General features: G+C 39.6%; 2 protein-coding genes across 4 annotated transcripts in view; one reads left to right on the top strand and one right to left on the bottom strand.

Annotated features, from left to right (window-relative positions):
- The window catches only part of NIF3L1 (NGG1 interacting factor 3 like 1), a 49,606-nt gene extending 45,135 nt beyond the window's left edge, over positions 1-4,471 (bottom strand). Inside the window, exon 1 of one of the 2 annotated variants that reach the window (XM_045868261.3) lies at positions 4,338-4,471. The gene's annotated coding sequence lies outside the window, so the exon portion shown is untranslated. The remainder of the gene's footprint in view (positions 1-4,337) is intronic. The other variant, XM_064586905.1, reaches the window with a different exon arrangement.
- Positions 4,472-4,523: 52 nt separating this feature from the next.
- On the top strand, positions 4,524-13,409 carry CLK1 (CDC like kinase 1). 2 transcript variants are annotated; one of them, XM_045868255.3, is made up of 13 exons: positions 4,524-4,674; positions 6,209-6,369; positions 6,611-6,839; positions 7,820-7,910; positions 8,304-8,370; positions 9,933-10,049; positions 10,139-10,305; positions 11,014-11,108; positions 11,202-11,331; positions 11,959-12,041; positions 12,476-12,555; positions 12,837-12,927; positions 13,050-13,409. In XM_045868255.3, the coding sequence occupies exons 2-13, from the start codon at positions 6,209-6,211 to the stop codon at positions 13,191-13,193; spliced, it is 1,455 nt and encodes a 484-aa protein (XP_045724211.1). In that variant the 5' UTR covers positions 4,524-4,674; the 3' UTR covers positions 13,194-13,409. The 2 variants fall into 2 exon arrangements, with proteins under 2 accessions (XP_045724211.1, XP_045724212.1); XM_045868256.3 differs by lacking the exons at positions 4,524-4,674; positions 6,209-6,369; positions 7,820-7,910 and having other exon boundaries at positions 6,634-6,839.
- The last annotated feature ends 1,073 nt before the right edge of the window (positions 13,410-14,482 follow it).

The raw sequence follows: 14,482 nt of genomic DNA, 5'->3' as shown, positions 1-14,482 counted from the left end.
CTGATCACATTGGCAGTTGCATGATTGATGTTCTGTTCCATTTATTAATTGGCAGTACATATAAACTACTAAGAAGACTAGAATATTGTTGATCAACCAAATTCTCTTTAAAAAGAGAGTAATATGGCTCCCCATTTGGACCAGAGGTTAGCAAACTACAGCCCTCAGGCTGGCCACCTGTTCTGCAAATAGTCTTCATGGAACTCAACCATGCCCATTTTGTTTATGTGTTTTCTGACTGCTTTGTGCTACAACAGCAGTACTGATTGGTTGTGACAGAGACTAAAGGCCTACAAGCCTAAAATATTTACTATCTTGCCCTTTAAGAAAATTTGCTAATCTTTGATCTAGAATATCAGAAGTTGCCAGAAAATCATGTCATAGCAAAGGGAGCTTGATGAGCTTAAGGGATAATATAATCAATATATGCCTTGATAGTTCCTTCACCACTCTAAAAATGTACCTGCACCTATCCATTAGAATACCTAAATCCTGTTAGATCTTGGTTTGGAGCTCTTTGAAGACAGCTCTTTTTTTTTTTTTTTTTAAGATTTTATTTATTTGACAGCACAAGCAGAGAGGGAGAAGCAGGCTCTCCTCTAAGCAGGGAACCCTATGCGGGGCTCGACCCCAGATCCCTGGGATCATGATCCTAGCCAAAGGCAGGTGCTTAACCCACTGAGCCACCCAGGCGTCCCAAGAGAGCTCTTTGTGTAGGCCTTTGGTTCATGGTGAATTGAACAGTTACAATTTATACTTTGGTTAAACTTGGTATTTCCAAATCCGTTTAGCAACATATAAGCTATGTTGGGTATTTCTAAAGATACGTATTCTCATCTTTTTGTTTGAAAAACTAAAACCAGGGGTGCCTGGGTAGCTCAGTAGGTTATGTGTCTGCCGCCTTCAGCTCAGGTCATGATCCCAGGGTCCTGGGATCGAGCTCTGTGTCGGGCTCCCCGCTCAGTGGGGAGCCTGCTTCTCCCGCTGCCTGCTGCTCCCCCTGCTTTGCTCAAAACTAGTAAGTAATTTATTTTCTTCCAGGCTTGGATATAAAGGTGCATAGAACACTGCTTATTCCATGGGAGTGCACTCTAGGAAGCTAACATATATAAATAGATAAATTTTAATACATAGGACTCAACTTTTAATCAGTTTAGCAAACTGGATAGATTACTATAGTTACTATTTCACTAGTGAATTTAAACAAAAACTGATGGTTCTTTTCAATTCAATTTGTACGAACTATAGAGGTAGGGATGGGAACTCAATATAATCACTAAAGCAAATCTAGAATAAACAATGTGAATTATTTATTTATTTATTTGTTTGTTTGAGACAGAGAGAATGAGAGACAGAGAGCATGAGAGGGAGGAGGGCCAGAGGGAGAAGCAGACTCCCTGCCGAGCAGGGAGCCCCATGTGGGATTCGATCCCGGGACTCCAGGATCATGACCTGAGCCGAAGGTAGTCGCTTAACCAACTGAGCCACCCAGGCGCCCAACAATGTGAATTTTTAAAAAGAAATTACAATGAGCGGCACCTGACTGGCTCAGTTGGTGGAGCATGAAACTCCTCATCTCGGGGTTGTGGGTTCAAGCCCCACATTGGGTGTAAAGACTACTTAAAAAAAATCATGGGTGCCTGGGTGGTTCAGTTGGTTAAGCCTCTGCCTTCGGCTCAGATCAGGATCTTGGGGTACTGGGATAGAGCCCCGCAGAGCCCCACATCGGGCTCTGCTCAGCAGAGAGTCTGTTTCTCCCTCTCTGCTCTCTCAATGTAAATAATCCAAAATCATTAAAAAGAAAATATTTCGTAAATTGTGTTAATATAACCAGTAAGTTATATGGAGAAAAATAGCAAAAGAATTTCACCTCACATGATGTACCAAAACTCCAGATGCCTTAAAAAAAAAAAAGGAAGAAACGTCTCTGAAGAGGAAAGAATTTCTGTTTACAAACATGACAAAGGTAAAGATGGAACAAGTTTAACTACATGAAAACTGAAAACCTTGCAATTAAAAAACTTCAAGGACAAAGGAGAACTGTATATTCAAAAAGCCATGAGGTATGAATGGGCAAGTAATGAGAAAAGGGAAAACGTTCAACTTCACTAATTAGGGAATAAAGTTGCAAGTTTCGTCCAAAATACCATTTTTATTTTTTATTTTTAAAGATTTTATTTATTTATTCATGACAGAGAGAGAGAGAGGCAGAGGGAGAAGCAGGCTCCCAAGGAGCAGGGAGCCCGATGCGGGACTCGATCCCAGGACCCTGGGATCATGACCTGAGCCGAAGGCAGACGCTTAACCATCTGAGCCACCCAGGTGCCCCAAAATACCATTTTTAAATCTTTGCACTATATTAGTTTGTTAGGGTTGCCATAACAAAGTACCAGAAATTGGGTAACTTAAAATTCTCTGTTATACAGACTAGAAGTTAGTAGATCAAGCTGTGGGCAGGGTTGTGTATACTAAGGTCTCACTTTGGCTGGCAGATGACCCTTCTATCTTCACATAATCGTGAGTGCTTGTGTCCTAATCTCTTTAAAAAGATTTTTAAAGTGGGTTTAGGACCCACCCTAATGACCTCATTTTAACCTTAAGGACATCTGTAAAGGCCCTACAAATAAGTCACAATCTGAGGTAGGGGGTTAAGACTTAAACATGAATTGGAGGGACATAGTGCCACCCCCAAACAACCAATAACATGCACTAAAGAACAAACAAAATAATTTCATAAATGAAACTGGGTAAATACCAAGTTAGTAATTAGGTAGGAGGGTTTGCTAAATTTTTTAAAAAATATTTATTTAGTTGACAGCACAAGCAGGGAGAGCAGCAAGCAGAGAGAGAGGGAGAAGCAGGTTCCCTGCTGAGCAAGGAGCCGATGTGGGGCTCAATCCCAGGACCCTGGGATCATGACCTGAGCTGAAGGCAGACGCTTAACTGACTGAGCCACCCCGGGGGCCCCGAGGGTTTGCTAAATTTAAAAACCATTTTGTAAACTAATTTCGGTAGTATATACAAGACTTTTCCAATGTTCATTGTCTTTCACCCTTGTAATCTTACTGTGGGTATTTCTGCTCTCTCTAGTCCTTCACTGCAACTTTTACCTGTAATAGCAGAATATAGTTGATGCCCATCTCCTAGATTGTTAGGATTGAGAACGTATGTACAGTGCTTAGCACAATAACTAGCTCACTATGCTATTGTCCTCCAAAGATGGGGATTCCCTAGGTTTGCTTCACATTTAAAGGTGCTAAATGCATCCTGAGTTTCACAAGTTATTGTGAATTTATGAATATTATGAATCTCTCCCTCTGAAATATTTACCTTCTATTTGGTGACCCTGGCCCCAAAATAAAGATTTAAGTATTAATGGTTTTATAAGTACTAATGGTTTTATAATTATTATTTTTAAAACCATTGAGAGAAGGGGCTTAAGAAACGCAAACTACCATAGAAATTTTAGAAATACGTATTCCTCATCACTTCTTACCCAATAATTGTGCATCTGTGTAGGGCTGGCTACATTATGTTGCTCTCCTGTGCAAGTGTGAACAGTAAAATTATGCTTCGTTGTGATGTTTAATTTTATACGTTTTCCACTAAGTTTGGAATGAGTAAACATGAGACAAAATGGAGGAAGGGCGTGGGGTCAGGCTTGGCAATTACACTGGTGTATTAAAGTGTAGTTTGAGGATTTTGTTGTTCAGAGGTTGTTCCTGACACTTTTTCTTCACGACCTTCCATTTCCCCTTTTAGAGTTCATCCGGCCTTACTGCAGAGCACTGACTTAATGCCAAAATGTTTAACTATGAAGGGTCCCCACTTCCCTGTTTCCTACCTCTTGCCCACTCCTTTCTTCAACTTTTAAAACCTTGAGAAAAGGTGCACCTGGGTGGCTCAGTCGTTAAGCGTCTGCCTTCGGCTCAGGTCATGATCCCACAGTCCTGGGATCGAGCCCCGCATCGAGCTCCCTGCTCCGTGGGAGGCCTGCTTCTCCCTCCCCCACTCCCCCTGCTTGTGTTCCCTCTCTTGCTGTGTCTCTGTCAAATAAATGAATAAAATCTTAAAAAAAAAAAAAAACCTTGAGAAAAATCTTTCCAATCCAATTTCAGTGTGAGTCCTAACCACTAAAGACTTAACTAGTTTTAAATAGGTCTCAGAACCTTAGCAAAAGCCGAAATCCAGACAATTACTAATTTACAGCTACATGATGGGAGGTGATCAGGGGACAGACTATTTAGTATCATGCTTCCCTCACTTTTTCTTGTACCCAGCGTTCCCAAGTACCACTTTTAAGGAGCACCTTCGAGACTCCTCTCCCCATTACTTACATTGTTTCCTCAGACTTAGACAGTCGCCAACATGGCCGACACGACAGCCAAGGCCGACTTCCCCACCTCCACCTTCTGTCTTCGCGTTCCGGACCCGGCGCCTGCGCACACGGCGGTCACCGCTCGTCTCCCTCCCTCCCGGGGCGCAGGCGCCGCCCGCCCCGCCCCGCCCCGCGGGGGGACGCGCTCGCCGCGTCACCAGTGTTTTCGAGTAGAGTCCCGACGCTGCGGCTGTCAGCTCCATTTTGTTGTTGGAGCCCGTCGCCGTAAGTTGGGCTTTTCCCGTTTTCACGTTGCAAACTTCGTCTCCTTTGGCTTGGACTCTCTGGCCTGGACGGTAAGACGCAGGAGGAAGCGGGCTAGGTGTCAGGGCCCTTGTTCTGTGCCTCGAGAGCGCCTGGTGATGCCCTCTTTTCGCTTGCTGGCTGCCTGTAATCCCCGACACGACGACCCTTTTTTTCTCTCACCCCCCGGGTTGCACGAAGGCGGCGGGCTTGTCTTCCCTTCTCTGCCGAGCCTGTTGCCGCGAGTTTCTCCCTGAAGCGCGACGCCCCAGACACTGGCGAGGGGTAGTGAGCGACTGCTAGGTTGGGAGGCTGGGCCAGGCGCCCATGGGCGCCATTTTGTTGGCGACGGCCTTGGCCACCTCGGCGGATCTGTAAGATGGCGGCGGGGCGGAGGCGGCGAAGCTTCCTGCTGGGGGTGGTGTTTACTTGGGTCCTGGAATGTGTGTGTCACTCTCTTGTAGCAACTGGAGAGAACACATTGACCTGGTAGGAGGCGGTATCACTGAACGTCTAGACTAGTCTTGGAAAGATTCGAGTGAAAACCGCGAGTGTCTTTCCCCTCGGTGGCGTTAACAAATCAGATTTAGGGACCCGGAGAAGCCAGAAATAATAGGGTGTATTTGAAGGAGCGTGTGGGAGAAGTCAGGCTATGAGACATTTTATGCGTGGGAATTTTTGCGCCCCCTTACCCCCCAAACCCCTAGGGAACAGTTGGGAGTGTTTTGATTCAGTTATGTTTAAGACGTGATGGAGTCCCAGCAGTTTGTACTGGTAAGAACGGTAGTTGATTTTTGTTCGAAACATTACTGGAAGGAAGGCGCTGCCGTCCCCTAAATTGATCATATAAGATTGCTTTTAGAATAAGGTAGGTTTTGTTACATATAGCATGTTCTGGGTACCCCAAAAGATGGTATTTCGTGGTTTTCTAATGCCACCGTTGACTTCTGTGTATAATAAAAGACGTTGGTAGTTTGATCGATTTATCTGCTTTACGGAAATAATAATGAGGGTTCTGTCGCAAAGAACATTTATGATTGCATTTAAGTTGGAGGCTAGTTTCTGATAAACATTTAAATGGGGAGGGTTACATATATGGACTTCTAGTAAATTTGTGCAGCTGACAGGAAAGGAGTCAGATTTTTACCAGAATTGATAAATTGGATTTTCTGGCCCCCACCCCTCTTATTTCTTTTCCTACCTGTTTTCAGTAAATCTTAGCATAAGGTGGATAATGCATAATACCTATTAGTAGAGTTTTGGATTCCACAGTTTGGCACACAGTGCACTCACTGGATTTATCAATGATTTTAGATTGGTTGACAATGACTTTTGAACTTGGATTTAAAAGAACATTTGAGGGACACCGGTCCGACTGAATCAGTAGAGCGTGAGACTCTTGATCTCCGTGTTGTGAGTTCCAGCCCCACATTGGGTGTGGAGATTATTTTAAAATCTTAAAAAAATTTTTTAAACAAAAGAAAAAAGTCACAACTAGAGTGAATTTGCAAAGAAGAGTTTCATTAAACTGCTCAATGTTGACAGGTGGGATACAACGTAACTGGGAAAACTTGTCTTTTTATGTAGATGAGGCACTCAAAAAGAACTTACTGTCCTGATTGGGATGAAAAAGATTGGGACTGTGGAAAATGGAGAAGCAGTAGCAGTCATAAAAGAAAGAAGAGATCACATAGCAGTGCCCGGGAGAACAAGCGCTGCAAATATAATCACTCTAAAACATCTGATAGGTAAGGATGGTACTTACAGTGTCTCAATATAAAAATACATTTCACTAATGCTGTATGTCAACTATGTCTCAGTAAAAGTGTGTGAGGGGGTTATATTTTCCTGATTAAAATTATAGTATCACTTAAATTTAAGTAACGATGAAACCCATTCCTTTTTGTTTCCAAAGATGACTTGTAACGTTTGTAAAATTGTATTTTTTTGGTGGGGAAAGCATAAAGTCTTAAAATTTATTTTTTTTAGCCATTACTTGGAAAGCAGATCCATAAATGAGAAAGATTATCATAGTCGACGCTACATTGATGAATACAGAAATGACTACAGTCAAGGATGTGAACCTGGACATCGTCATAGAGACCATGAAAGCAGATATCAGAACCATAGTAGCAAGTCTTCTGGGAGAAGTGGAAGAAGTAGTTATAAAAGCAAACACAGGATTCACCACAGTACTTCACATCATCGTTCACATGGGGTATGAGCTCTTTTAAAACATTTTGTAAAGTTTATTTCCCACGTGGAACAGTAATATTTGAATTTGTGTTTGATCATTTGAGAAAGTTCTGTTTAAAAAGAAGTCATGTCAATTTAACTTGGCTTCTTTCTGTGTTTGTGCATTGAATAGAAAATTGCTGAAATACAGTACATATTAAGTTTTATAGTAACATTTTATTAATAGTTGGCAACTAATTGTCATTCCAGTGAATCAGCGGAGGTAATTAACTTAGATTAGTTTATTTTTATGGTATTTCAGGAAAGCTGATTTGATAAATTGAAGTTTTGTCACAATAGAATAAGCATTTTATTTTTGTATGGTTGAGGGTTTAGGCATGCCTTTTTCTAGCAAAGCATGCTCTAATTTTTTCACTAAGCAAATCACTTAACAGATTTGAATATAATGGGTAATGGGTTAATTTGAAGAGCAGATGACATTTGAAATGACATAGTGTTATTCTTGTATGCCAAATTTTTTTTTTCCTCCCCAAAATAAGGACTTTAATATTATTTACTGTTTTAATATTTGTTTTCTTAGATTAGCTAGGAAATCTTAATGTGGCCACAGTCTACTTTGACCAAGTAAAGATTACATCCTACAATTTTGCAACATTAAATTAGAACACTAGAAACTTAAAATTATGTTTCAGTGAATGCTACAACTAAGCATTTTTTTTTTTTAAGAAAAACAATTGTATTATGTTTTGTTGCCTTGCCACTTTGAGTATCTTATCTGAAAATCTGTTCCTTGCCATGTTTTTCTCCTGTTAACATAAACTATGTGCCCTGTGAATTTCTGGGGACTGAATTTGAAATTGCTCCTGCCAACCGTTTGTGGCCTGGCGTGTATCTGAATGCCTGAATATCTCCCCGCTGAATGAATTTCGTATTCTGCCCTGAATTCACTCGGGTATATTGATTGGCTGGATGATCTTGGTGCCGCCCACTTGACGTTTCCAGAAGAGTCACCGAAGGAAAAGAACCAGGAGTGTAGAGGATGATGAGGAGGGTCACCTGATCTGTCAGAGTGGAGACGTACTAAGTGCAAGATGTATAGAATATTTTTCAACACTTATTAACTTTTCAGATAACATAATCTATATATAAAGATTTCAGGGATTTGGAAATCTTTTCTTTCTCTGTTTTTTTGTTTGTTTTTTATTTCTTTTGGGGGGTGGGATTGTGTGTTTTTTTCTTTCTTTAGAAATTTAATATTTGTTAAGCAGAACTTCCAGAACAGTAAATCAAGTTAATAAAATGAGCTTAAGAATGAAATTAGATCTAAAACTAGTTATAAATGTTTTTTGACAGTGTTGACCAATAAATGTCTAGTGATAAGGAAATTTGTAGCATCAACTAGAATAATCTGCATTGATAGCATTTATTTTGATAAGTAAACTATTTCCACTTCTTGGTATAACTGAGATTTATTTCTCTCTTTTAGATGAAATTGTTGATACTTTAGGAGAAGGAGCTTTTGGAAAAGTCGTGGAGTGCATTGATCATAAAGCGTAAGTTTCCTAGCCTGAGACTGCATTTGGGGCTGTCAGCAGTAGTAGAGAATTTTTTTAGCTTTGGAATATTGCCTGACCATAAGTTAGATATATTATTATATACTTTCACTTGGTTTTTTGACTTTGATCTAGGAAACTCCCAGTTAAAGGTACCAGCCTTTTAGGGGCACTTGGGTGGCTCAGTTGGTTAAGCATCTGCCTTTGGGTCAGGTCATGATCTCAGGGTCCTGGGATCAAACCCTGCATTGGGCTCCCTGCTCACAGGGAGTATGCTGCTACCTCTTCCTCTGCCCACAGCCCCCCTACTCATGTGTGCTTGCTCTCTTACCTTTCTCAGATAAATAAAATCTTTAAAAAAAAAAAAAAAGGTACCAGCCCTTTAGATTATTAAACATTAGCTATTAATAGTGTATGTAGTCTTTGATTTTGAGGACGGATTTTATTATTTTAGGAAGTATTTTGTTGTCCCACTGGGCACAGTTCTTGTGACAGTCTTGTGCACACACACCCCCCGCCCCCCCGTATCAGTGATCCAAATCAGAACTTGCCACAGCCTTGGTTTTATGTTAGGGGTATTTGGAACTGGGCTTACCCAAGACATATTGACACAGTCTTCAGGGTAGTCACCTAGGAATCTCTATTTAGAAAATGCTATAATTCATAACATAATGAATGCTATAATTGATAACATAGCTAGGGTTGAGAACTCTTTTAAATTGGTATCACGTTTATTTGTGCCTTTCAAACTATTGGTTGAAATTTTTTTTTTTTAAGATTACATTTATTGTCAGAGAGATAGAAGGAGAGAGAGCACAAGCATGGGGAGCGGCAGGCAGAGGGAAAGGGAGAAGCAGGCACCCCACTGAGCAGAGAGCCCAATGCGGTACTCTGAGCCACCCAGGCACTCCTACTGGTTGAAATTCCTTGAGATAGTCTAAGAAACTAAGAAATTTTTCCATTATCTTTTTTGTTTCCTATTTGAATTTTTCCCCCTTCTGAATGGCAGAGCTTTTCTAAGTGAATTATTGGGAAGGGCTTCCTACTCTTGGTTAGTAAGGCCCTGAGAAGTAGAGCTCCTTACTATGCCCCTCCCATATCCCAACTTTTCTGGTAACCTAGACAAAGCGAAGAATTTAATATTTGCCAGTGACAGGTACTACAAGAAAACTGCTTTACATAGTGTTTTGCAAATTGAAGTGGTGATATCCCAATATTCTTGTTACATTACAGCTATTAAATATAGTTTAGTTGAAGGACCAAAAAAAGAAATCATGTGAGTGGTGTTCTGATGAAAAAAAAATTGTGTCATTCAACATGTATTTGTATCATCTGATTCCACCATATAGCTAAAGATCATTCTCGTTGCTTACAGTGAGTTGCAATTAGAAGAGAGTACTTAACGTATAGTCAGATAAAACTGAATGCTAGACCATAAATTCAAGAAAACAAATACAATGGATCAAACTAGAAGTAGTACAGTTTGAAAAGAGTGATAGAGAAATGGAAGAGGACATCATTTTTAACATTTTTTTTAACTTGAACTTAATTCTCTCTAACAGAGGAGGTAGACATGTAGCAGTAAAAATAGTTAAAAATGTGGATAGATACTGTGAAGCTGCTCGCTCAGAAATACAAGTTCTGGAACACTTGAATACAACAGACCCCAGTAGTACATTGTAAGTATCAAAGTAGAACTCAGAAAATGCTCTCAGGTAGATTTGAATTGTGAGAATCTGTACTCAAGTTATTTTTCATGTGTTTATAGCCGCTGTGTCCAGATGTTGGAGTGGTTTGAGCATCATGGTCACATTTGCATTGTGTTTGAACTATTAGGACTTAGTACTTATGACTTCATTAAGGAAAATGGTTTTCTGCCATTTCATCTGGATCATATCAGGAAGATGGCATATCAGATATGCAAGTCAGTGAATTGTAAGTACTTGGCATATCTTCCAGAAATTTGAGATTATTACGACTAATTTAATGCCAGACTGATTTGGATCTTTTAAGAAAAAAACGGGATCTAACACAAGCCTAACTTAAGGGGTAGGTATGAAAGATGTTGATGACAAGCTGTTGGTCAGTTTTGCATTTCATTAAGTAGTATATTGTCCATCATATAATAATGTCATATAGAAGACTAGTTTAGCTTGATTTGTAACTACTTCCACTTCTCCCAGAAGACTTGCTACTATGGTTCTGATATCTGCTTTCATGGTCTCTATGACAATGTCCAGGTTCACATCCTTGACTGTAGTCATTTCTGTATTTGTCAATGTAGCATCGACTTTGATAATCTTCCTCATTTATGGATCTGCTTTCCAAGTAATAGCTAAAAAAAATAGATTTTAAGACTTTATGCTTTCCCACCAAAAAAAAAAATCCACACAATTTTACAAATGTTACAAGCCATCATTGGAAACAGGCAAATCTCGGCTTCATGAATAAAAATACTTCTTCACTTTTTGAGCAGTTAGCTGGTGGTGGACTGACTATGAGGGTAGTGGGTGGTTTTCTAGCAGGCGGTTACATGTTGACAACTTTGGACATGTTCATCAGAGAGATTTTTTTGTTGTAGGGCTTTTCAGTTTGGTTAGGTTTTTGATTTTCAGATGACAACTTTTTCTGTTTCATTCTCAGTTCTGCACAATAACAAGTTGACTCACACAGACTTAAAGCCTGAAAACATCTTATTTGTGCAGTCTGACTACACAGAAGCATATAATCCCAAAATGGTAAGTCTTCAGGTGTATTACTTCATTGTTTGAAATTAAGATCTTATGTCTTCTTAATATTATGCTTCCTTAACCCATCATTTGTGATTTCAGAAACGTGATGAACGTACTTTAATAAATCCAGATATTAAAGTTGTAGACTTTGGAAGCGCAACATATGATGATGAACATCACAGTACACTGGTATCTACAAGGCATTATAGGGCACCTGAAGTTATTTTAGGTAAGTTACTTGATTGTGCTTTGGGAACCTGTATATATATTTACTGAAGCTAACCTTTTTAAGATTTTATTTATTTGCAGAGAGAGAGCGAGAAGAGGGAACACAGGCAGGGGGAGTGGGAGAGGGAGAAGCAGGCTTCCCACTGAGCAGGGAGCCCGATGCAGGGCTCAATCCCAGGACCCCGGGGTCATGACCTGAGCCGAAGGCAGACGCTTAATGACTGAGCCACCCAGGCGCCCCTGAAGCTAACTTTAAAATTTATAGTTCTAGTCTTATTCTTTGTGGGGATTTTCTAAAATCTTTTTCCCTTTAAGAGATTAGTAACTTCAAACACAGTAAGGGTAGGGGGCGCCTGGGTGGTTCAGTCAGTTAAGCGTCTGACTTCAGCGCAGGTCATGATCGCAGGGTCCTGGGATGGAGGCCCACATGGGGGGCTCCACTCTTGGCAGGGAGTCTGCTTATCCCTCTGTCCCTCTGCCCCCCCAGCTTGTGCGCACAGATGGGCACGTGCATCCACTCTACTAAAATCTTTAAAAAAAACACATTAAGGATTTTGAACTTACGTTTGTTTTTTAATGTCTTTGAGAAATATTAGTTTTTTTCTAACAGTTTGTTTTTGCTTTACAGCCTTAGGATGGTCCCAGCCATGTGATGTCTGGAGTATAGGTTGTATTCTTATTGAATACTACCTTGGGTTTACAGTATTTCCAGTAAGTGACAGTGATCTGTTTCAATGGTTTTGCTCAAAAAAAGTGCTTATTTATGTGAATGAGCACTTTAAAGCAAAGTATGCACATTTAGGCATTAGGCAGTTTTTTTTTCTAATTCATAGACTTAATTGTTAAGTATAAAGGAATAAAAATTCTGTAGCTGATACTATTGGATATTTGCATTTCCTTAATAATTCATCATTTAAAAAATTTTTTTAAGTATATTATAAACAATTACCTGTTCATTTGGAGATATCATTGGTGAGCTTGTTCTTTGGGCCTTAATATTTGTTGTCAGCTGTAACTTGCTAACAGTTTGCCCTTTTTAGTAATCACCTTTCTTTTGATCTCTATGGAATAGAAATTTAGCAGCTGTGTTAAATGAGAACAAAGTACACAATGTGCTTATTAACAAGTTTTGTTTATTATTTTAGACACATGATAGTAAGGAGCATTTGGCAATGATGGAAAGGATTCTTGGACCTTTACCAAAACATATGATACAGAAAACCAGGTATGTTTTTATTTAAGAGTAGGTGCCATCCTTTGTACCACTTGGTATTATATTCTGATTAGAACTTTTTAATATAAACAATGAAGTCCTAATGCTTTTTCACTTATATAACAGATTCCTTTGTTGGGAAGCCAATAACTAGGCTGTTTTCAAGTCTCTAGTAAAGTGTTAATCTTTGATCTACAAAAGCATAACAATAGATGAAACCAATCATTTTCCTAGAGGTTTTAAGTTTTCATTGTCAGCATTATAAACATCAATGGATACTGACTTACTTTTAGGAAACGTAAATATTTCCATCATGATCGATTAGACTGGGATGAACACAGTTCTGCCGGCAGATACGTTTCAAGGCGCTGTAAACCTCTGAAGGTAAGTCTGGGACCATTACTTAAATGATTAAAACCTTGAGTTTCCCTTCTCTTTATGGTAAAGAAATAAAATTACGATAAGTGGTAGTTGAAGACTGTTGACTGTTTTTCTTTTCCTTTCAGGAATTTATGCTCTCTCAGGATGCTGAACATGAGCTTCTCTTTGATCTCATTGAGAAAATGTTGGAGTATGATCCAGCTAAAAGGATTACTCTCAAAGAAGCCTTAAAGCATCCCTTCTTTTACCCCCTAAAAAAAGCTACATAGATCTATAGTTCTCTTGAAGATATTTTATGGACTGTATCAGTCTAAATTTTAAATAAGTTATTTTGTATAGCTTTTGTAAAATTCTTACATTTTTCTATTGCTGTTTATTTTGCTTGGATAATTTAAGTAAATTGCTAAAGTAACGAACATTTTTTTCCAGTAATTACTGTATAAAATGATTTATTTAGAATAAACTTTTTGTCCTTATGAAATTTATAGGAATCTGTACAGTTGTTTTTTTTTTAAAGGTAGGGTGTTGTGTGTTTTTTTAATACTCACTTATTTGAGAAACAGCATGAGCAGGGGGATAGAGGGAGAGGGAGAAGCAGACTCCCCACTGAGCAGGGAGCCCGACGTGGGGCTCGATCCCAGGACTCTGGGATCATGACCTGAGCCGAAGGCAGACACTTGACATCTGAGCCACCCAGGCGCCCCCTGTACAGTTTGTTTTTAGCACTGTTTTTCTTCCTGTATATATTTCCATTTTTGGAGGTTTCCTTTAAGTCTTTGGAAATATTTAGCTTTGTTTCCATTTTAGGGATTGCCAGCATCGGGGCTTCTGCCTTCCTTCTTGAAAACAAATGTAATGAATCGAAATTTTACAGAGTACAAAGAACTATAGAGATTGGCCCCCAATTTTTTTCTCCCTTTATTCCCATTCAAATACCCCCTGAGTGGGATACTGCAAATGGCTTCAGGTCCTATTCTCATTCAAGACTGGTAAGAAATAACAGAAAAGCTTCCATGGGGCACCTGGGTGGCTCAGTAAAGTGTCTGCTGTCAGCTTGGGTCATGATCCTGGGATCGAGCCCCACATCACGCTCCCAGCTCAGCCGGGAGCCTGCTCCCTCTCCCCCCTGCTTGTTCTCTCTCTCAAAAAACAAGTCTTAAAAAAGAAAAAAGCTTCCAGAGGGGCACCGGGCTGGATCAGTCAGTGGAGCATGCAACCCTTAATCTTAGGGTTGTGAATTTGAGCCCCACATTGGGTGTAGAGATTACTTAAATAAAATCCTTAAAAAAAAAAAAAAAAAAAAATCCTTCCAGAATACTTGGTAGCCAAGTGGCCAAGTGTCAAATTTTAAGTGACTGGTCAGAGTTAGGCATTTGTCTATGGTTTTATTTATGCTTGATAATTTAAGACTCTACAGTCAGGTTTTTGTTTTTGTTTTTTTAAATTAAGTTCTTTAAGACTTTTCTTTAGAGTTGCAGGTTCACATGAAAATTGAGAGGAAGGTACAGAGATTCCATATGTACCTCCTGCCCCCACACATAGAGCCTTTTCTGTTCTC

The sequence above is a fragment of the Mirounga angustirostris genome, unplaced genomic scaffold (genome assembly GCF_029215605.1).
Source record: "Mirounga angustirostris isolate CCGP_5_RB_7025 unplaced genomic scaffold, mMirAng1.0.hap1 SCAF_3, whole genome shotgun sequence".
NCBI lineage: Eukaryota > Metazoa > Chordata > Mammalia > Carnivora > Phocidae > Mirounga > Mirounga angustirostris.
This window is presented reverse-complemented; position numbering and strand designations above follow the sequence as displayed.